Source organism: Balaenoptera ricei, chromosome 14 (assembly GCF_028023285.1).
Source record: "Balaenoptera ricei isolate mBalRic1 chromosome 14, mBalRic1.hap2, whole genome shotgun sequence".
NCBI lineage: Eukaryota > Metazoa > Chordata > Mammalia > Artiodactyla > Balaenopteridae > Balaenoptera > Balaenoptera ricei.
Window position 1 is genome coordinate 52,019,367 of NC_082652.1, and position 24,287 is coordinate 52,043,653.

The 24,287-nt window shown below is 40.1% G+C and overlaps 1 protein-coding gene across 11 annotated transcripts in view; it reads left to right on the top strand.

The window, feature by feature from the left end:
- Positions 1-24,287, top strand: part of FHOD3 (formin homology 2 domain containing 3) — a 505,109-nt gene that overhangs the window by 385,435 nt on the left and 95,387 nt on the right. For 10 of the 11 annotated variants that reach the window (XM_059895637.1, XM_059895638.1, XM_059895640.1 and 7 more), the window contains 3 exons: positions 5,659-5,793; positions 10,125-10,175; positions 15,886-16,100. In XM_059895637.1, the coding sequence (XP_059751620.1) occupies positions 5,659-5,793; positions 10,125-10,175; positions 15,886-16,100 (401 nt within the window). The remainder of the gene's footprint in view (positions 1-5,658; positions 5,794-10,124; positions 10,176-15,885; positions 16,101-24,287) is intronic. The other variant, XM_059895639.1, reaches the window with a different exon arrangement.

Consider the following 24,287-nt stretch of genomic DNA (forward strand, 5'->3'; position numbering starts at 1 on the left):
TGGAATGAATTTTAAAAATGTATTCCAGGCTTACAGAAAATTATAGATAATTACAGAAATTATAGAGCAATAAAGAACATTATATATAAAATGGAAGACTTCATCTCTTTTCTTCTTCCCTGGAGATGACCACTACCCTGAATTTGGTGTTTACCATTTCCATATATGTTTTTATATTTTTCTAAATATCATGTATCCCTAAATAGTGTGTGGTTTTGCTCTGCATGTATTTAAACTTCATAAAAATGATAGCATGTTGTTCATGTTCTTCAAACTACTTGTCACTATCAATATATTGTGCTTTTGAGAATCATCCAAGTTAGTCCGTATCACTCTATTTCATTCATTTTCTCAAGTATAGAGTATTCCATTTGTAGATATTTATGCTGTTTCTAATTATTAATCATTAGCAGTACAAAACGGTGTAATATATTGTATTCTTGTACATGTCTGTCATCTTTACACATGCAAAGGTTACTCTCTAGTATAAACCTGGAAGTGGAATTGCTGGGTTGCAGGATATGCACATCTTCAAATGTATTAAGTTTCTCCAAAATGATTTTATCAACTTAGACTCCCAGAAGCAATATATAGGAGTTCTTCTTGTCTTGTACTGTGGCAATGCTTAGTGTCATCAGGCACTAATATTTGTTGGTCTTCAACCTGAGAGGTGTGAAACAATATCTCACTATGGGTTTAGCTTACATTTCCTTTCCCTGATTTCTAGTGAAGATGAGTAGCATTCATATATTTATTGGCGATTTAGTTTTCTTCTTCAGCGAAATGCTTTTGCTCATTATCTTTTGCTCATTTTTCCATTTCCCATTTTTCCACTGGGTAGTTTGTCTTTTTCATACTGATTTAGAGGGGTTCTCTTTGTATTGAGTTTACTAATACTTTATGGTTTATATGTGTTACAGTTAGCTTCTCCCAGGCTGTGGCTTTTCTTTATCCTTAGTCTTTCCATGTGTACAAATTTTAAATTTTAACATATGCATATGTATTAAATTTTCCCTTTTTGATTGCCCTTTTGGGTTTCTTGTCTAAAAAAATTCTTTCCTATCCTAATATCTAGAAGTTGTAAAGTTTTACTTTTTACATTTTCACTTAAACTTCCTAGAATTTATTTTTGTGTCTGGTATGAGGAAGGGCTAACTGTATTTTGTCTTATATAGCTAATAGTTGTCTCAACACCATTTGTTAAATAGTTCATTTCCTTCCTGCTGATAAGTAATGACACATCTATCATGAATCAAGATTCCGTATGTGTATGAGCCTGTGTCATTCCATGTTTCTGTTCTTGCACCAAGACCACATTCACATTTGATCATTGTGGTTTTAGAATGGGCTTGATATACAGTGGGACCAGTGATCCACTTTGTTCTTATTCAAAATTGTCTTGGTTATTCCTGGATCTCAGTTCCTCCATAAAAATTTTGGAGCCACCTTGTAACGTTCCATGGAAAATCCTTTTGGAATGTTGAATAAAATTGATTTGGAATTGTATTAGAATTGTATAAATTGAAAAAGAATTGGCATTGGCATCTCGACTGTATTGAATCTTTCTATATGTGAATGTGATATAGTTATCATTTATTTGGGTCTTTTAATAAAGTTTTATAAATGTCTTTCATATAATTAAGTAATTCATAGTTAACTTGTGGTTAACTTGGTAAATTGTTGCTGTTATATGAAAATACAATTGCTATTTGTACATTTTATATTGAGAAACCTTGCTAGACTCTTATTAATTCTAATAACTTGTAGGGGTATTTTTGGATTCTCTAAAAGGATGATATTATCTGCAAATAATGACATTGTATTTCTTTCCCTTCCTTATGCTTTTATTTGCTTTACTTATCTTAGTGTACTGGCTAAGAATAACGTCAAATACAGGCAATTCTGGGGGTATCCTTGTATCACTTCTAATGTTAAACTGCTCTTAATGTTTCAGCATTAAGAATGGTGCTTACCATAGTTAAAAAAAATTTCTTTTTACTGAATACCCATTGTCAGGTTTAGAAAGCTCTCTTCTATTCCTAAGAATAATGAATTTATTACATTCTTGCTTTTCAAATTGTTGAGTTGACCACTCATTATGCTTTAGAAACATCCTAAAAATTTTGATATATAGTCTTTTCATTATAATACTCTTTGAATGTTTTCTAATTTTCTTCTTTGACCTGAGTTAATTAGAAAGGTTTTAAATTTTTCCAATTATATGGATTTTTCAGATGTATCTTCTTGTTATTTATTTTTAACTCAATTGCATTGTGGTTAGCAAGGTAGCCCACATGAAAACCAATTCTTGGTATTCATTCACAAGCTTGAACTTTGTCACAGGATTGACCGTCAGTTTTTGAATAGTTCCTGTGTATTTGAGAAGACTGCATTTTCTTTAATTTGGGGCACCAGGTTATATATGGTCATCTGCTAGGTTAAACTTATTAATCAAGTTAAACAAGTCTGTTACATTCATAACAATTTCTCTCAATCACTGCGTGAGGGGCACAGGAAACCCCTCCACTTTGACTGTGGATTAGATTTGGCTGTATAGAACAGAAAAATAAATAGGTAACAGTATCTTAAATAAGATAGAAGTTACACAAGCTAGTCTGGACTTTGTTTATATGAAAGATAAATAAAATTCTATCTATGCCTACGGGTCCAAGGTGCTATAGTAGCTGCCTAGTGAGCCCAGAATATAGGTGTTACTGAACTTAGGTCTGGCTGCGTTCTGCTCAAAAGTCAATACTCAAGATTCAAGTGCTTTAGCAAAGGAAACCATAAACAAGATGAAAAGACAACCCTCAGAATGGGAGAAAATATTTGCAAATGAAGCAACATGACAAGGGATTAATTGCCAAAATATACAAACAGCTCATGCAGCTCAATATCAAAAAAACAAACAACCCAATCAAAAAAATGCGTGGAAGACCTAAATAGACATTTCTCCAAAGAAAAGATACAGATGGCCAACAAACACATGAAAAGATGCTCAACGTCACTAATCATTAGAGAAATGCAAATCACAACTACGATGAGGTATCACCTCACACCAGTCAGAATGGCCATCATCAAAAAATCTATAAACAATAAATGCTGGAGAGGGTGTGGAGAAAAGGGAACCCTCTTCCACTGTTGGTGGGAATGTAAATTGATACAGCCACTATGGAGAACAGTATGGAGGTTCCTTAAAAACCTAAAAATAGAACTACCATGTGACCCAACAATCCCACTCCTGGGCATATACCTGGAGAAAACCATAATTCAAAAATATACATGTACCCCAATGTTCATTGCAGCACTCTTTACAATAGCCAGGACATGGAAACAACCTAAATGTCCATCAATAGAAGAGTGGATAAAGAAGATGTGGTACATATATACAATGCAATAGTACTCAGCCATAAAAAGGAATGAAATTGTGCAATTTGCAGAAATGTGGATGGACCTAGAGCCTGTCATATAGAGTGAAGTAAGTCAGAAAGAGAAAAACAAATATCGTATAATATCGCTTACGTGTAGAATCTAGAAAAACGATACAGATGAACTTATTTGCAAAGCAGAAACAGAGACACAAATGTAGAGAACAGATGTATGGATACTGGGTGGGGGGAGGGGGAAGGGGGAGGTGGGATGAATTGGGAGATTGGGATTGACATATGTACATTACTATGTATAAAATAGATAATTAATGAGAACTTGCTGTGTAGCACAGGGAACTCTACTAATTGCTCTGTGGTGACCTAAATGGGAAGGAAATCCAAAAAAGAGGGATATATGTATACGTATAGCTGACTCACTTTGCTGTACAGCAGAAACTAACACAGCATTGTAAAGCAACTATACTCCAATAAAAATTAATTTTAAAAAGTAAAATTAAATTAAAATTAAAAAGAAAAGATTCAAGTGCCGGTAGAAACAGAAAGGTTGCTTTAATCAGAAAACCGGCATCCTGGGGAGAAGGTGGACTCATGTCCCAAAACCAACTCTGAAGATTTTGTTCAGCCATGAACATTTTTAAAGGGAAAAAGGGGGAGTAATCTCAATTAATCATTGAGATGGGGGTCAGCTTCATTGCCATATCCCATTGCATGCAGGCTTGTCAACTCCTTGTAATCTTTCTTTAGATGCTATCTTGTTCTCACAGTTTGTTCATAGGATTCCTGACAGGGAAGCTGGGGAAAAGATTTAGTCATCTGTTAATTACTTATTCTTCATTTTTACTTCTTTGATCTAAGGAAAGAACCAACAGGTTAAGCAAGGTATTGTGTGATCAAAAGGTTTAAAACGAAAAAAAAAAAAAAAAAAAAAAAAAGGTTTAAAACGTATGCTTGGGCCGGAGATGAGTAGGGCATGGGGGCGCCTGGTTTAAGGTTAGTTACAATATAGCTTTGCTAAAGTGACAAGGCAAAAGGAGCTCTCTCCTGCAGAGAGCTCTTTCCTGCCAAAAGCTGCTTACATAGGATTTGGTTACTCCCTCCCTGTAGCTACTGGGGATGGTGGTTTCTTCCCTCTACTTCTCCTCCCACCTCTGATTGATATCCAGAGGTGACTCACCTTCTCTAGGGAGAGCAGCTGTGTGACTTATGGCAGAATGTGTGTGATGCAAGAGTCACATCTTTCTCCTGGGGGGACCTTGTGTTCCCCACCAGGCAGGTATATTTTCATCAAATTCAAGTAGGCTATTACCCAAGCTATATATTAGAAATATTTGTGTCTTAGTTTAGAAGTTTTTTTTTTTCCCCTCAATAAATGAAGGGCCAATTGTCTGTAACAGATTATGTTTATTATTCCCCAGGGGTCCAACAGACTCTTCTTCCCAGCTAACCCTCTTCTTTATTTTCCATGAATTTATCTAATTTTGCCTTCTCCTACCCATTCTCCTGACTTAACATTTCCTGTGATTCTTCACTGAGGCCGTCACACTGCTGACCTTCCCCGTCACAGTATCTTCAGTGAACAGTCCAGATATTTGTGTGGTATTACCAGAGTCAAGTGCCGTCCTCTGAATAAGCTGCATGTTCATGGATGCTTCTTGACATGGAATGAAATTTCCTTAATTGCATTCAGATTTCAGACCATTGCTGTCTCTTTCTCCTTATCTGTCACCCCAGCATCTTGTTTTAAGATGACAGAACTATTTTGGGAGGTATATTGAGAAACTGGTGTATGGCAAAATATTTTTAGTACGTGTAAAATAGAAAACAGTTTTAGATTGAATGTTGATTCCAGCTCATCAAAGTCTTATCATAGACCAGTTTTAAAATGTGTGTGTGTGTGTGTGTGTGTGTGTGTGTGTGTGTGTGTGTGTATGGAGAGAGAGAATATGTATATATATTTTAAGTATATTCCTGGAATACTTGTCGATAATAATAGCACTCATTATTGATGACTGCTTGTATGCCAAGCATGTTGCTTGTTATTTTATATGCATTATCCCTTTTCTGTCCTCTGAGCACATGAAGCAGGTTATTTACCTCCATTTACAGATGAAGATCTTGAAACAGAAGACCTGAGACACTCAGTAATTTTCCCCATGTATTACCTAGGTACTAGCAGACCCTCAGTTCTAACCAAGGACGGACTGATTCCTGCATTAGTACTTTTAATCACTGGACAAGCCAATCAAACATTAACTCATTGTATCTTTAGGTCATCACTGAGTGGTCTTCTCACGTCATCCTTTAGGCAGCACCAAGAGTCCTTGGCGGCAGAGAGAGAGAGGCGGCGACAGGAGAGAGAAGAAAGGTTGCAGAGAATAGAACGGGAGGAAAGAAACAAATTCAGGTAAGACGGATTTTAAGATTTTTTAAAGAATGAACTGAAAGTTAAATCACATGCCTTCACCATTGCATATGGTTAATACTGGTGTTAAAGTGTTAGAAATTAATATGCTTGCTTCCTACGCTGTCTCTGTTTTCAGGGAAGAGCAAGACGATGCCTGAAACAGGCTCCATCTGGTTTGTTATGGCCTGTCTTCCTTGAACCTATGGCAGGAAGCACAGCCAGCCAGCCAAATACAATTAAGGACTTGTGTGTTCCTGGGTCCTTTGTTATCTAAAATGGTTTTATCCAGGCCTTCCTGAAGGCAGAGAACCTAATCGTCTTAATTAGCCATTTCCCCCTGAAGCTACTCATGTTTTATTCATATTCTATTGGATGCCTAAAAGAAAATGCTTTTCCCACTTTCTGGTTTGTTTCTTACTCCCAGTAGCAATATTTCATATTTTTTAAGCAATAATTTTTCCTTCTATGGGGGAGAAAGAGGCATTGTGCTGATTACTCCCAGCCCATTGTCCCCCTGATCTCTTTGGTCTCTATCCAGCTCCAAGGATGTGTTCTTTGGTGTGGCCTACTCCAGCTTCCATGTCTTGGCCTGTCTGCCCCGCTGAGTCCAGCGTCACTCCTTTTCTCCTTCAGCCAGATCAGCTGTCCCCATTGCCCCCATCCTCCTGGTCAACCTCCTAACACTCCCTTTGCCTGGGTTCAAGCTGGGCAGTGCTTTATAAAACGCCAGACACTTTTCTTACACATTTCATTCCTTCTACTATTCTTTTGTCCCCTTTATCTTTCCCCTACTTCCCTCTTGCCTTCCCCATCTCCTTCCTTCCCCCTCCTTCATCTTCCCATTCACCTCTCCCATAGCTTCCACACTCTTTCTTTTTTTTATTTCTCTCCCATCTCCACTTCCTTTTTCCTCAGTTCACTTTTTTGGGAAAAGTATTCCAATCGATTACTCCCAGTGAAATCTACAAACAATGTAAAGCATTGTCAATGAGGATTTACAAGTTCAATAGTGTTTTTTTTCCAGCAGCCAGGAAGAGTATGTATAATTGTAGAAATGACCAAAACATGAGCAGAGTTGTGAACTTGCCTTGACCGTAACTCATGAAAAGAAGTATCCCAAGTCTGTGGGTGAAACACTAATCCTGACTTTTGTAAGATGGGGCTAATGGGCTGCATGAAGTAAACCAACATCATTCTCATACCATAATTGTGTGGTATACCTTGAGCTGTCAGATTTCTACCAAATGATATATGGAAAGACCAGACCTGTATGCACCATTTCTCATGAGGTAGCTCTGGAAGTTGTCACTTTTGGAAAGACCAGTTTGTAAAACCACTGGAACAGGTTAAATGCTTCCTGATTCAGTGCCTTCTGAGAGATTCACATATTTCACCACCAAATAGCAGCAGAGAATCTGACTGAAACACATGGAAAATTCAGAGATTAGCTTACGCATCTAAAGATCGATTGAAAACCTCTTAAAACAGGGTACCAGTTCTGGGAAAGATGGAATCAGCACTCTCCCTCCTGTCTCTTCTACCACATCACTCAGTGCAACCATAAATCATGGACAGATTTAAAGCATGGAGCTCTGAGAACTCTGAACTGTAAAAGGGAGCAGGTGAATTGGAGACTAGCATTGAACTGGGGATGGAGACTAACATTCAAAGCTCCACCAAACCAGGGAGAGTTTACCATTTTTTCCCTCCAGTATCACATGGCATGTACTCACCAGCACTCCAAAACTCAGAATCACATACCAAGTGTGAACTGAAAGAGCTCTAAAAGAAGCCCTCTTTTTCTGGACTGGGGAGCTGCAAAAGGAATTCCTGAGGGTCAGAGAGTTGAGCAGTCTCCTGTTTTTTCTTATTTTTTTCTTCTCTCCTACCCCAGCCTCCAAGCAATATTGTTACAGAAGCACAGTGATGGCAGCAGTGTCCAGGCAGGCGCCTAAGACTCTGAGGGAGGGAACCCTTCCTGTGATCAGAAGAGCATGACTGCAAGAGCACTTTTCTTCCTCTCTGTGTCCTCCTGCTGCATTGCCCTGTATGCAGATAGAATTACTGAAAGTCTGCGGCAGAGCAGGGAAAATAAAGCCCAAGCTTTCTGGCTAGAGGACCAGGAAGGGAGACCCAGGGAATCCGGAAAATGATGGGAAAGTCACAAAGAGTAGAGAGATCAAGAGAGCAATCCTGAGATCATCTCTAGTTTTGTACACATGTGGCTCAGGACCTAAACAGCATACCACAGGCTTTGAGAACTAAGTACAGAGTGGAACACACTCAGGTCCCAGACTGGCCACTGGGTGGTGCATATAAGGGCCCTGATATGAATAGCACTAAAAATATTTGAAAACTGAGCTAATATTGGAACCAATATCAGAAGGCAGTCAGAACTTGCTGGCTGAGCTTGACTTAGTTGATTGCCTGCTAAAAGAAAACAATCAAGATTCTTCATAGAATTTAAATAAGACACAGAGTCTCATTACAAAATACTTAAAATGTACAGAATGCAATCCAAAACAACTTGTCATAGAAAAACAGGAAAAATCTTAAAGGAAAAGAGAATCAAAATATGCTAACCACAAATGGACATAGATGTTGTCATTATCAAAGACTTTAAAGCAGTTATCATAAACATGTTCTAAGATATAAAGACAAATACTCTGGAAACAAATGAAAAGTCTCTGCAGAGAAATAGAAGATATAAAGAAGAACCAAATGGAAAAACTTGTAGAACTGAAAAATACAATAAGCAAAATTAAAAATTCATTGAATGCTTTCAACAGCAGAATAGAAATGAGAGAAGAAAGAGTCAGTGAATTTGATGTTAAAACAACAGAAATTCTCCAATCTGAAAGACAAAACAAAATATTGAAAAAAATGAACAGTGCCTCATGGACCTGTGAAACAATACATCTAGTATTTATATCTTTGAAGTCCCAGAAGAATAGGACAAGAGTGCATTGTAATATATATTCAGCACACATGTTGGCAGAGTGAGAATTAGACCCGGGCAACCTATCTTCAGAGATCACGTTCGTAGCTATTCACTGTTTCCTCTTGGTCATAAAAGGATCTCACTCGTCATTTAAGAGCATAGAGAGACCCTGGCAAAATAATCCTTGTCCAGAAAGGAATGCTGATCATCAGTAAAGACTGCAGAGAACTATTAATTATGATGACTTCAGTTCCATTCTGAAAATCTGAGGATGTGAATGAAAAGAAATTCAAGGAAGGAAATAGGAAAAGCTTTATAGAGTAGTCCCTGGAATTACCCAAATGGCTGATCCTTTATCAGCCACTTCATTGATTTAAGTTAGTCATGATCCTTGTGCTTTTTTCTTTGCGAAGCATTCTTATCTGTTGTTATTTTTGTCGATTATGATCTTAAGTTTCCTGGGTTACAGGAAATATTATTTCTAGTGTGGTAAGTGATGAGAATGGATGTTTATAAGTGATAACAAACTTGTGTCTTTGTTGCTTTTTCTCCCTCTGCTAACCTGCTTTAGTTGCTCTGACTTACTACCCCTTTATATCCAGTTATCAGTGCACAGAGGGGTGGAGTACTTAAGCTACCTTGTGAGGTAGAAAACTGTGATGTCAGAATTCTCCAGGAAAACAAGTGGTTAACTGAGAAGTGACTGACCACACAGTCTTAAACTTAGATTCAAGTTGGAACCTCACCAGTAGGAACAGAAAAACAAACATTAAAATTAGACCAATTTGGACATCTTGTGGATAAAGACAAGAGAGAATGCACAAAGCAAGAGCTTCCAGTGATCCCTGCTTAGAAACCGAGAATGTGAGGGATGCGGAGAAAGAATCCTGGGCCCTGGAAGAAATGTGCAAACTGTAGAGTGCAACACAAAATGGCCAGAACACTTGGGCCCACTCAGATTTAATTCTTGAGATGAATGTTGGGGAGTTACCAGAGCTTGATTGTGTGTTAATCACTTCTGAAAGCTATTGCTTGCTTGTCATTGCCATATTTTATTTATGAATTGTTTTAACTTTTAAAAATGTTTTTATCTCCCCTCCCCTCATATACTTAGTCTTCTTTCTGAAGAGTAATTAGCAAAGTCTCTGAGTGAATCCAGTAATCCCATGTTTTCATCCCTGTGATTTTATAGAAAACTCATTATATTTAGTACTTTTAAAGTATAGCCTTTATATTTATTTTTTAAAAATTCAATGACAACCACTTTTCATTTCTGATATGATAGTGGGCTTTCATTATATACTCTGTTAATAATTTCTTGGCAATTTTATGAGCATCTAATTCTGTTCTTTTCCTTCCCCATTTTGTTTCTTCTGCATATTTCCATTAGCCGAGAATATTTAGACAAAAGAGAAGAGCAAAGACAAGCAAGAGAAGAAAGGTTTGTATATCTCTTCTTTCCCATTGTAACCAAATGGCACGTGACTTTGCACTCAACCAAGCATGCACAGGAGACTGTGTTAATTCAAATATAATAGCTTCACCTAAGACACCTAAGACCTTGGGTACCTGGCATTTTGCAGAATAGAGTGTCCTGGTTATCTCAATTTTCCAAGAAAGTACAGATTTATTACTTAGTGCCATCATGGTGTGAGATATGTGTCTGTTCCTCCAAAACTGTTCACCAAATAAGGATATTAGTTTGGCATATTGGCATATGGTATATATTTTAAATGCTTTGCACCACCACTGCTGAGCCTGGGTTAGGTGTCCCTCCTGTGTGTTTCCAAGTCACTTGTTCAGCATTTCTTCAACAAATACTTGAGCGCACACTATGCCATGCGCTGACTGGGGTACCACATCCTCCTGAGACTCTCCATGGAGGTGCATGGTCATTTGCCCGTCTTCCTACCGAACTGTACTCAGTTCCTGGATGGCAGGAACCATGCCTGATTTTCCTTGGTGTCCCAGTGCCCGCCACAGGGCTTGCACATAGCAGGCACTTAAGAAGGATGTATCGAATAAATGAGCAAAGGAGCCAACAGCTTTAAAATATTTAAGCTGTAAACCATTTCAATGTTCATTTCAATAGCAACATACTTTGAATCCCATTAAACCATGCCAAGTTAATGTATTCAGTGTCTGGTAAACTTAGATAAGCACAGGAAATTGTTTTTGGAAGTAGACCAGCAAAAGGCAAGTTTACCCCCTAGCACTGTACAGCCTGCAGTTATTCCCTCCACCACCAGATGGGGTTACTGCATGGAGAGCTGAAAGGCTGAGTTCATGCCAGAGCCAGTCAGGAACCTAACAGTCTCTGAATTATGCCAATAAAAAGTGGAATTGTGCTAATTTTTTTTTTAGACACCATCAGCTAAATAGATCAGGACAGTCTGAGGCAGGGAAGAGTGGATGCTGCCTGTGTTCAATTTAAAAATTAGATGCTTACGTCAGCCTCATAAACAAAACCATGGCGTTGCTTTAATTCCGGCATTCTGTTAGATTATTGCCATCTTGGTAATCAGTTGTGGCCAGCAAGTTTAGAGTGAAAGATGCTGGCAAGGAAACAAAGAGACTTCTTTTTGTCTAATTAGTACCTGTTTTTGACATTGGGGGACATGACGTATACCCAAGTTTAAGAAATCGAATTTTATGTTTTAGAATCCCCACCAGATTCTGCACTTTTTTGAACTTTTGGACAACTTGACTGTCATGTTATGTCTGCACAGGCAAGTCCTCAAAGCTCCTGGAGAGATGACCAGGTGCTGTGTCCAGGTCTGAGCTGATTCAGACTGACCTTGAATTTTTCCCAAATCACTTAGGGCTACTACCTCTTTCCGAGTATTATTTACTGCTCTTTTCCCCAAAGTAGAGCATCACTTATACCTGGAAAATTCATGCAGAGGAGTTTTCCACTCCTCTTCTCTCCCTTCTTCTTCTGCTCTCCGTCCTCAGCCCCACACCACCCATCTACCTGGGCGTTCTTAGCTGGTGCAGGAGTGGGCTCTCTATGGCTCCACGGGGGATTCCTTCCTTACAGCCCACCTCTGTTTCCCCAGAGGTTTGGAGAAGCAGCCAAGCATTTTCCTTTGATTTGGACCAGCCACTTTTCCTGGTTAGTTGGCTGCTTGAATTACCTGGTAAAGGTGGAAGTGAGGGAGATATACTTTCATCCCTTGTTGGAAAGCAGTTGGGAGTTCCTGTTAAGCCAGGAAAAGATAAGATTTCCAAGTATAATGGAATTTGGAAATGGAAAACTAATGGAGATCAGAGGTGGAAAGAGACATGGAAGAGGACTCTTGTTTGGTCCCATGACTCTTACCCCTAATGCAAAGACTCAAAAAGACAGCAAGAGGCACAGCAGAGGGTTTTTGAGGTTCGTATCATCGAGTTTAACGAGATAAATGTCATTTTGCTATTTTGAGGGGTAATGGACTTAATTTTTAATTTTAAAATTTCATTTCATGTCATCTCATTCCATAATTTCAGGCAAAGTGTTTTACTGATAATGGTGCAGACCCAGAGTAAGTTTCTGTTAGGTCTATTTCTAATTTTTTAAAGTATTATAAGAGAGGATCTCTCTGATACTGATTGACTTGACATTCATGAATAATCCTTTTTTAGGAGTGGTAAGGAATGAGATGCAGGCTGGGAACTATTGGAGTGGGATGGGGGTCAGGGTGGAGAGTAGTCTGAGGGAGACAGCGGGACATGGAGAGGAGGTACCTTATGGGAAACAGGTTCTGAGGACAGAGTGCAAGGGGGAAGTTGGGACTGGGCAAGGATTTGGGAAATTATGCATGAAAGTGATCATGAAGCAGTAAGAGAGGGTTCTGAGCACAGTCTGTGGACAGAGTAGAACTTAGGGGGAGCCAGGTTTTGATTTAATGTAAGGTAGAATTTCCGAGTAGTTGGGTGGCAGGACGAGTCATTAGTAAGTCGGTGTAGTTGAACGTCAAGCAGGGTTTCTATTGGACCCTGCGAAAAGAGATGATCATATGTTCCCTTGACGGCAGTACCAGCCCTGCCACCTGCAAAACCTGGTGGGTATTGAGCTCATGCCAAAGTTTGTTTCTGTACCTCCCCCTGAACTATGAGTGCCAAGAAGGTGGGGTTTTTCTTGTGTATTATTAAATCTCTAGTGCCTACCGCAGTTTTTAGCACATGACAGGCACGCAACAGAATATTTAATAAATAACGAAAAGACAAAGCCATGGACAGAGGCAGGATAAGGAGACTGTTTCGACAAGGGTAGCAAAGGTGAAAAAGTCTTTTTGGGGGGCTGTGGTCTGTGGATAGAAAATCCAGTGCTTTGTACCTGGGAGGCTACATCAGAGTCTGTGGGTTGGGGGTGGTGTTGCTAGGTAGGCAACCAGAGATGTGACAGTCATCAAATGGGCTGGCGGGCTCCTAGATCAAGTACCACTTAGAGTCACTGTCTAAGGGAAGGTCGGGATATAGGTCCAGCTTCCTCCCCAGGTTCTGTGGGAGATAGCTCTCCACGCCGGGTAGGCTGGCTTTCCCTGTGCCCGCCCGTTTACCCTCACCACGCTGGCCCATCTCGGGGGAACACTGAAAGATTTAGTGGTTCTTGACATCTGGGCCTCCCCACCCCTGCCATTTTTTAAAGTTTTTAATTGTGGGAAAATACACATAACATAAAATTTGTTATTTTAACCATTTTTAAGTGTATAATTCAGTAGTGTTAAATACATTCACGTATTTGTGCAACCAGCCTCCAGAACTCTTTATCTGTAGAACTGAAAATTCCTACCCATTTAATAAGGCCCCGTGCCCCTTCCCCTGCCATTTTTGTTTACCATGTAGACATCCTCGGAATGATTCAGATTAAACCCCTGACTCTCCCCCTGTCTCAGGGATCCTCGAGGATGACATCTGTGAGCCGAGGGGAGCACGGGAGTAGTCTTCGAGTCATATCTACCCAGAATCGGGATGAGCCACCCCTGGGGTCCCCCGGAAAATGGGGTGAACCCTTTGGCTGCCAGTACATACCTGCTAGCTTGGCTGCCCACAGGGAGGGGAATGGAGGGGCCAGGTCCAGGGCCGGGCCAGCTGAATGGAGGTTAGTGATGGGCTGTCCTGCTGGCCTGAAGCCTTTTGTGCGAGGCTTTCTTACCTCTCTCCCTGGACCCTTCTGATTTTGTTAGGGCACTGTTTCCCTCCTCCAGGATTCCGACCTCCTGGACACGTGCAGGCCCCTTGGTTTGCACTTTTTTCCTTCCTGTCCCCCGTCCTGTCGCAGACGGCTTGGACTCCGTGTGGGGACACCTGTGCTCAGGAACTCCTCCTGGGCTTGCAGCATTCCTGGCCTTCCGTTTGCCCCCAGACCTTTTAAAATATGGGCTCTGACTCTTGCCCTCAAGACCACTTTCTTCCGCGTTTCCTGTCACTTCCAGAGCCAGGTGGTTTTTCCCTTGCTGGTCTGAACCAAGTTCAGAAATATCTTCCTTTTGGTCCCTCTCGTGCTTTTCGAGAGGTGACCTTGTTGGCAAGGAAAGTCCAGAGTTTCTAAAGCTTTCTTTCTGGGTCTAGCTTCACCCGGTAAGGGTGACACAGATGTCTGTAAATGCAGATCCGTCCCACGTCTTCTATCAGAGATGGACCGTGAAAGTACACTCACTCCCCAAGAAGGTGCAATCAGCTGGCCCTGCCCCCTGGTGCCCTGGGCTGCAGGGAGACGTGCAGGTGGGCTACTGCTTGGCAGGTCCCTCACTGTACACTTCGCCTGCTTCCCGTCAGCCAACGAATGCACAGTGCCGAAGGAAAGAGCAAAGGATGGTAATCTTCGTGGTCTCAAAAATCCTATTATCTGCTTGTTGAAAACAGACCTACACACGTGAAAGGATGACTACATATGCCAGGCAGTAAATGTAAAATGCCATCTGAGTTGAATGGACTACATATCCGACATGAGTTCAGAGGCAAGGCCAGGATCACTTCCAGCTGTGGTGGTCAAGGCAGGCCTGCCGGAGGGAGACGCGCGTGCGAGCCTGTCCTGAAGGGCAGACTGACTGCCTTGGGACAGGCAGAGAGAAGGGGTGATGACTACAGACGTGGGGGGCCACGCCCCCCGAAGGATGGACGAAGAAACGCGTGCTTTTTAAATGCATTCTTTTGAAAGGTTTTACGTGTGCACTCTGCCTTTCTTATCAGGCTGAAGTAAAAGTGCGGTATGCGGTATCTGGGGGTGGGGGCTTGCCCATTGGAAGAAACTGAAGCAGTGAACCTGGATGGATGTGAGGGAGGGTCTGGAATAAGCTGTTTCAAAGTTTCATGGTGGGTACGATAGTCAGAAACCTGCTACAGCTGAGTTCATAAATTTATTCCTGAACAAATAATGGTGGGTAAAACTAGCAGACATCTGGAAGAGGCACATATTTCAAAGTTATTTTGGTCTGATCTATAAAGCACACTATGAGGAAGATGATTGGTAGCTGGTCTTAATAAACAGTTACTGGGTTCTGCCTGCCTGAAATGCAAAACAGATGTATCTTTGTTCTTTTAAACTGACTTTGATGAATAAACTATATGTGACGTCAGGTCCAAGCTATTGGATGTCTGAGTCCTACTCAGAAATATTTTAGAATATAAAAAACTTTCCATGGTCGACACTGAGAGAACAAAGTGAATTCCAGCCACATTGCTGTTAGCACTGAAGCAGGTTCAGAAATCCAGAGAGGGCTTCGTCCAACAACCTTTTGGTATTTTGGGGCATTGTTCCTCTCTGCCGCACCAAGGCACCCTCGCATTTCACAGCTTCGAGCTCTGAGGGAGTGCGGTTTTCAGCTGTCACTGCTGGGGCTTTTTGATGGTCATTATTGCTGTTTTGCTTGTTGGTACAAATGTTTCCTAAAAGAGCAAAATAGGATTCTGCAGCAGTGATCTAGTATCTGGAGACTGTGATGTTGCCACTTCCCCCTGTTTGTTTGGTTATGAATGATGCAGGATTTTTAATCATTAGCGTCTTGGCTTTGCTGGGTGTTTTTGGCAGACGGGCCCTCCAGCCAGCCCTGCGCTGTGCTCTGTGCATCAGGAAACCAGCTCACTCTGCAGGTGTTTCATCCATAAACAAGCATCAGCCACGGGCTCCTCTTTCTTTTTACGGAAACCCTTTGGAATTTAACTTGCAGATACAAATACTTGGAGCAGTTGGCAGCTGAAGCGCATGAGAAGGAACTGAGAAGCCGGAGTGTGAGCCGGGGCAGAGCTGACCTCTCCTTGGACCTGACCTCACCAGCAGCCCCTGCCTCACCCACCCCCCTGAGCCGTTGCCCTTCATCTGTAGACTCGCAAGAGGCTCTCACGGTATCATCTTCCTCCCCAGGAACAGTTCAGCATCCCCAAGGTGAGTGCAGGGACAGTAGAGGGGAACTGATGAGTTAATTAACATCAGACAGGCTTCTTCTGGGCAGCGGTAACCATTCCTACGTGCAAACTCATACTGAGAGGCAACTAATGGGAGGCTTCGGGCGTGACTGTGACCCGAGCTGTCCCTAATAACTAGGGGCCTGCAGAGCCACTTACTAAAGCAAAAGTATTTATTGTAAAGATTGCAAAGGTATGATCATTGCAAAGGGAGAATGCCAAAAATCAGACTTACTTTGACATTTAATCCTAATTCACAGGGTAATAAGTTAGGATTAATTTATTGCTCTGTAATTTGCATGTTATTTATCTATTGGATCTGCCGGATAAAGTGACCCCTTTTAAATGTTTCTCCCATAAGAATTATTGGTCTGGTGTAAGTTAAACTGATGGAGGATAAAATGAATCAAAGTGAGCAAAGAAATGTGGACCTCGTGAAAATAGAAGTTAAATATTGAAGAAGAAAAAAATAGAATATAGTAAAGATGATTGGCACATGGTGTGGGGTGGGTGTAGATGCCTGTGGGCAGTCGGACAGGCTCTCCCTGGAGAAAGTCCCTCTCGTCTTAGCTTATCTGGAGAAAAACAATGATACTGTACACTGCAGCCTTGGAGCATCAGCAGTTTTCCTGATGGCTCTGCGAATTGTGGGTCCGTTTCCTTTCACATTATCAGGGAGGATGGTTCTCGGCTACAGGCACCTAACACTGCGTGTTGACTAACCCTGCAGCCAGAACTGTTTGGTTTAATTGAGTGTTATGGCTTGCAGCCTGATGTAGACCTAGCCAACTGAAGACAACAGAGACACTAAACTTTTAACTCTATGAGGGTTGACTAAATATGGCGTGAAGTCTAATTTAAACAAGGCAGGACTCCATGACCTCAGCAGAACTGGATGTAATGGAATAGTCTTGTCTGTCCAATTCTTTGCTGGCTCGCTGAGCCTCAGGGCTCAATCTGCTTGAGCAGGCTGGTTCCACCCCAGCTTCCCATCACATCGAGTCACTCCTGGTCCCTGAGCCATGGAAGATTGTCCCGGGCAGATGGCTCAGTCGTAATGAGTAATGTCGGTCTTAAAATATTAAGACTCTGAGAATCAGGAAAACAGACTGCTCTGTAACAGCAATGTGCTTTCCCAACTCTGTCTGATATCACGGCTCTATCTAAATTGTGGTATTTCCAGAGGCAATATAAAAAATATTCCCCTGCAAAGCCGTGGTTCAGGATTTAATCTTGGGACTTTTAACTCTAAGAGTTGTATCTGCAGCACTTTACAGAATGGTTTTGTCCAAACTGTGAAGTACAGAATGGCCCCAAGCTGAGAAGGAATTGTCAGTATCTGTAAATATTGTTTGTCCTCAAGATTTTTAATCTGCTTGATGTTTGTGGCAAAAAGACAGTTCCTCAGGCATTTTGTACAGTTATAGTCAAACTTGAGGCCATCTTATCCCACTAAAAAGACAATATTTTAAACTTCAGTAAGAACACAGGAAATACTTATTTTGTGTATACATAATATGCATTTGGGGAAAATAAAGTTATTTCAGTACGCTTTCAGAGAGATAAATAGCAAATGTCATTTTCCTTTACAGAGAGGGGATTAATAGAGACTAAGAAAATGTTTGACTGAAATCACACCATAAGTGGTATCTGCATCAGAAAAAGGAATACTGGACTTCAATTTAGACATAATTACAGATTAATAAAATAGCATGGACGTTTGCTTTTTCCTTGGGGGGAAGGGGGAAGCAGTGGCTCTTGTAGAATCTAGAAGTGCCGTCCATCATATGTTAACTCATTATCATCCAAATCAGTTGGAACCAGCAAAGTATTCTAACACCTTGTCCTAACACATAACTGAATTATACAACTGGAAGTTCTAAGGGTAGAAGAAGATATGCTATAAGAGGATGCTGTCAAAGAGAACTGCTGAAGCCTCCTTCTGATTTGGAGCCTTTGCCCTTATGACAGAAGCCTTTCTGTATATATGACAGAAAGGTTTTTCTCAGCCTGGTTTGTTATCATTCTTGGAAGCATTCTGCCAGCTCCCAATTAATAGTCTAAACTTTTCACCAGGTCCCATTTTCAAAGCTCAAAGTAATTTTTTGCTGATCCCTAATATTTAGAATATATTAACAGCTGAAGGAAGAATACAGACTATAATCACACATCCAGATGTTTGTCCTGCACCAAACACCTGGCACGTGGTCCAAACGTGCCGGGCGTTGACTCGCTTTTTCACTCTTTATCCTTGTGGAGTCATATGCTAATAATTCATCTCACATTTCTGTAGTGCTCAGTGCCTTCCTTCCAAATGCTACTATTTAATACCTTGTGGTGCATCTCAGTAAGTAGGGGAAATGCTATTATCCGTGTTTTATTGAGGCTCAAATAGATGGAAGATGTGCTTCAGATCTTGTTGACGCCATGCTGAGAGTAGAACCACTGCTTTGACGTCCAACCGAGCCATTTATCAGGGCATCACGGTGCCATGACATTGGTGGTGGTGGTCCCATGCACGCCACGCCATCCCCTTGCTGACCCTCTCCCCAGTATCTGTAAAAATTGTGATCTGCATTTCAGAATTATATCTATTAAAAAAAAAAAAAAAAAAAGGGAAAGCAGCTATTTGTTCCTGAATTATATATACCTCAGGGTTAAAGGTCACTTTGTGAGTGCTTACTTGGATTCTGGAGAACTTTTGATAGCAGAAGATATGGAAACATTAAAGCTTTCTTTACCTTTTCTCTTACAAAATATATTTATAAAGAGGGGAGGGCTAATGGTAAAATACCTGTAGCATTCTGTGCCATCTAGTGAGAGCTTTCAGCCAAAACCCTTCCCAGCTGTAACTTTTGTGTAAATTATGCCACTGCTCCCACCATCAAGTCAGCGTGTGCTTGAATTATTTTTCACCTGGCCCTCTTGTGGTTCACAGCAGGCGTTTGTCCCAGCGGTGCCTAAGCTTGGTGGTGATGGTCTGAATATTTTTCCTTTGTGTGAAACTATCAGGCCCAAGTGATGAACAAACATATACATGTGTTCTCATTTTCACTGTGCTCTAGTTAACCGAGACAGTTAGCCCCCATTTTAGGTAAACATGGAAGGGCCTCCCTCTTCAACCACTGCTTTAATTACCCTTTCCTTATTTTCACTGAGCCCTGGTGGTATCCGTCAGAATTTCTAGAATAAGTTTACTTCCTATTATTTTAAGAAACCTATAGATGACTCTGGAAACAAGTTATTCTCACTAGTTAGAGAAAAAGGCACAGTGTTCTTATTGGGCTAGAGTTCTTCGATGTGACTCTTGAGGAGGTTATTCTGAGGATTAAAGATAATGATAATCTCTGGACCCACATGATGTCAATACAGCAAGGTAACCTATCATGCCAGGGGGTGTCAGATCTAGGTAACCTATATTGTGGAAACAAAGTGGAGAAAACCAGTCATCTCAAAACCAGGTTGAAGGTGGTCCCTGCAGGGTGTCCCAAGGTTGAACTGCCTTCTGTGGAGGCTAGAAGTGTGTTCTTTCCAGGCTCCCTGGTTTGCATACCTGAGTCCCTCCTGAGGCTAAATGGAGAGAAATGACCATTTCCCAGTAAAAGGAAGCTGCTGCCAAGAGTTTACAAGGTGCTTTCACTCACTGATACAGCCATGAAAGCATAAATAATGGCTAGATTATTTTTAGCTCAATACTCTCTATTTTGCACACAGAAATAATATGTTAGAGATGCATTTAAACTTTTTACCATACTCTATTAATTTTATGTCAAGGATAAATATGGTCAACAGTGATTTTTTTCTACCTGTAATCAATTCCTAGATATTTCCAAATATCTCATTGTTTGGCCCTGGAGATATAAAATATGGCTTGTATGGCCATGGCCTACTCACCAGCACTCAGCTGGAGGCACTTACAGAAATTATGGACATGGTACACTAATATATTCTCTCACAGATCCAAACATTTAAAGTACTAGTAAATATGATAATTCCTCTAGCTTCCTGATCTTCACACCTGGAAATAAAATACAGACATATAGTTATCAGTTTATTTAAATGAATAATCATTTTTCATCATTTTCATTTATCATCACGACTGTTGTCATTGTTACCAGTCATTGACTGAGCATCTTTGTCACCTTCATTGTGTAACATGTTTTCAGTTTCCTTCAGGTATAGACACACTCTCCTAGGTTACCCAGTCCACATGGCAGAAATCAGAAACATCTGGCATCCTATTTCCAAAGGGCACGGTAGCGATGGAATATCATCAATCATCAGCCTAATGCATGCTGGTTCCCTTGCATAAAGCTTTTGGACACCTCCAGTCTAGTATTTCATGAATTGGCAGGAAACTAGATTCCTTGTGGTTCTATGACTCAGGGCCGCCCCAGCTCCCCATAACTCACCTGACTACTGCTACTTAATGCCATTTGGTCAGTGAGACAGAATCTCTTAGGAACTCAACCCAAGGCCAAGGCCGTGCCTGCGAAACCTGCTGTGGAACTCTTTTGAGAGCCTTCACGAATCATTGGGTTTTTCTGCTTGCCATTTCTCTGTCTCTAAGAAATGGAAAAAGGCAAAAACTTTCCCTTTTTTCCTCCTACAGAGAACGACAGTTGCCTGCAATGTGTTTTCTTGTACCAAATTTTAAAACATTAAATAGTCTTGAGTTTTTTTAAAGCAAAGTATAAATCTTACTGAAGTATACTTAAGTAAAGATAAGGCACAGAATGGCATTGGGAAAGTTTGTTTGTTTCTTTGTTTTAATTTTTGAATTTTATTTTATTTTATTTTTATACAGCAGGTTCTTATTAGTCATCCATTTTATACACATCAGTGTATACATGTCAGTCCCAATCACCCAATTCATCACACCACCACACCCACCCCCCTGCCACTTACCCCCCTTAGTGTCCATACGTTTGTTCTCTACATCTGTGTCTCAATTTCTGCCCTGCAAACCGGTTCATCTGTACCATTTTTCTAGGTTCCACATATATGCGTTAATATACAATATTTGTTTTTCTCTTTCTGACTTACTTCACTCTGTATGACAGTCTCTAGATCCATCCACGTCTCAACAAATGACCCAATTTCGTTCCTTTTTATGGCCGAGTAATATTCCATTATATATATGTACCACATCTTCTTGATCCATTCATCTGTCGATGGGCATTTAGGTTGCTTCCATGACCTGGCTATTGTAAATAGTGCTGCAATGAACATTGGGGTGCATGTGTCTTTTTGAATTGTGGTTTTCTCTGGATATATGCCCAGTAGTGGGATTGCTGGATCATATGGTAATTCTATTTTTAGTTTTTTAAGAAACCTCCATACTGCTCTCCATAGTGGCTGTATCAATTTACATTCCCACCAACAGTGCAAGAGGGCTCCCTTTTCTCCACACCCTCTCCAGCATTTGTTGTTTGTAGATTTTCTGATGAAGCCCATTCTAATTGGTGTGAGGTGATACCTCATTGTAGTTTTGATTTGATTTCTCTAATAATTAGTGATATTGAGCAGCTTTTCATATGCTTCTTGGCCATCTGTATGTCTTCTTTGGAGAAATGTCTATTTAGGTCTTCTGCCCAGTTTTGGATTGGGTTGTTTGTTTTTTTAATATTGAGCTGCATGAGCTGTTTATATATTTTAGAGATTAATCCTTTGTCCATTGATTCATTTGCAAATATTTTCTCCCATTCTGAGGGTTGTCTTTTCGTCTTGTTTATGGTTTCCTTTGCTGTGCAAAAGCTTTGAAGTTTCATTAGGTCCCATTTCTTTATTTTTGTTTTTATTTCCATTACTCTAGGAGGTGGATCAAAAAAGATCTTGCTGTGATTTATGTCAAAGAGTGTTCTGCCTATGTTTTCCTCTAAGAGTTTTATAGTGTCCGGTCTTACATTTAGGTCTCTAATCCATTTTGAGTTTATTTTTGTGTATGGTGTTAGGAAGTGTTCTAATTTCTTTCTTTTACATGTAGCTGTCCAGTTTTCCCAGCACCACTTATTGAAGAGACTGTCTTTTCTCCATTGTATATCCTTGCCTCCTTTGTCATAGATTAGTTGACCATAGGTGTGTGGGTTTACCTCTGGACTTTCTATCTTGTTCTGTTCATCTATGTTTCTGTTTTTGTGCCAGTACCATATTGTCTTGATTACTGTAGCTCTGTAGTATAGTCTGAAGTCAGGGAGTCTGATTTCTCCAGCTCTGTTTTTTTCCCTCAAGACTGCTTTGGCTATTCGGGGTCTTTTGTGTCTCCATACAAATTTTAAGATTTTTTGTTCTACTTCTGTGAAAAATGCCGTTGGTAATTTGATAGGGATTGCATTGACTCTGTAGATTGCTTTGGGTAGTATAGTCATTTTCACAATATTGATTCTTCCAATCCAAGAACATGGCATATCTCTCCATCTGTTGGTATCATCTTTAATTTCTTTCATCAGTGTCTTATAGTTTTCTGCATACAGGTCTTTTGTCTCCCTAGGAAGGTTTATTCCTAGGTATTTTATTCTTTTTGTTGCAATGGTAAATGGGAGTGTTTCCTTAATTTCTCTTTCAGATTTTTCATCATTAGTGTATAGGAATGCAAGAGATTTCTGTGCATTAATTTTGTATCCTGCAACTTTACCAAATTCATTGATTAACTCTAGTAGTTTTCTGGTGGCATCTTTAGGATTCTCTATGTATAGTATCATGTCATCTGCAAACAGTGACAGTTTTACTTTTTTTTTCCAATTTGTATTCCATTTATTTCTTTTTCTTCTGTGATTGCCATGGCTAGGACTTCCAAAACTATGTTAAATAATAGTGGTGAGAGTGGATATCCTCGTCTTGTTCCTGATCTTAGAGGAAATGCTTTCAGTTTTTCACCATTGAGAATGATCTTTGCTGTGGGTTTGTCATATGTGGCCTTTATTATGTTGAAGTAGTTTCCCTCTCTGCCCACTTTCTGGAGAGTTTTTATCATAAATGGGTGTTGAAGTTTGTCAAAAGCTTTTTCTGCATCTATTGAGATGATTAGATGGTTTTTATTCTTCAGTTTGTTAATATGGTGTATCACATTGATTGATTTGCGTATATTGAAGAATTCTTGCATACCCAGGATAAATCCTACTTGATCATGGTGTATGATCCTATTAATGTGTTGTTGGATTCTGTTTGCTAGTATTTTGTTGAGGATTTCTGCACCTATATTCATCAGTGATATTGGTCTGTAATTTTGGTTTTTTGTATTACCTTTGTCTGGTTTTGGTACCAGGGTGATGGTGGCCTCATAGAATGAGTTTGGGAGTGTTCCTTCTTCTGCAATATTTTGGAAGAGTTTGAGAAGGATGGGTGTTAGCTCTTCTCTAAATGTGTGATAGAATTCACCTGTGAAGCCATCTGGTTCTGGACTTTTGTTTGTTGGAAAATTTTTAATCACAGTTTCAATTTCATTACTTGTGATTGGTCTGTTCATATTTTCTACTTCTTCTTGGTTCAGTCTTGGAAGGTTATATCTTTCTAAGAATTTGTCCATTTCTTCCAGGTTGTCCATTTTATTGGCATAGAGTTGTTTGTAGTAGTCTCTTAGGATGCTTTGTATTTCTATGGTGTCTCTTGTAATATCTCCTTTTGCATTTCTAATTTAATTGATTTGAGTCCTCTCCACTCCCTCTTTTCTTGATGAGTCTGTCTAGTGGTTTATCAATCTTCTTAATCTTCTCAAAGAACCAGCTTTTAGTTTTATTGATCTTTGCTATTGTTTCCTTTGTGTCTATTTCATTTATTTCTGCTCTGATCTTTATGATTTCTTTCCTTCTGCTAACTTTGGGTTTTGTTTGTTCTTCTTTCTCTAGTTCCATTAGGTGTAAGGTTAGATTGTGTATTTGAGATTTTTCTTATTTCTTGAGGTAGACTTGTATTGCTGTAAACTTCCCTCTTAGAACTGCTTTTGCTGCATCCCATAGGTTTTGGATCATCGTGTTTTCATTGTCATTTGTCTCTAGGTATTTTTTGATTTCCTCTTTGATTTCTTCCGTGATCTCTTGGTTATTTAGTAATGTAGTGTTTAACCTCCATGTGTTTGTGTTTTTTACGTTTTTTCCCCTGTAATTCATTTCTAATCTCATAGAGTTGTGGGCAGAAAAGATGCTTGATATGATTTCAATTTTCTTAAATT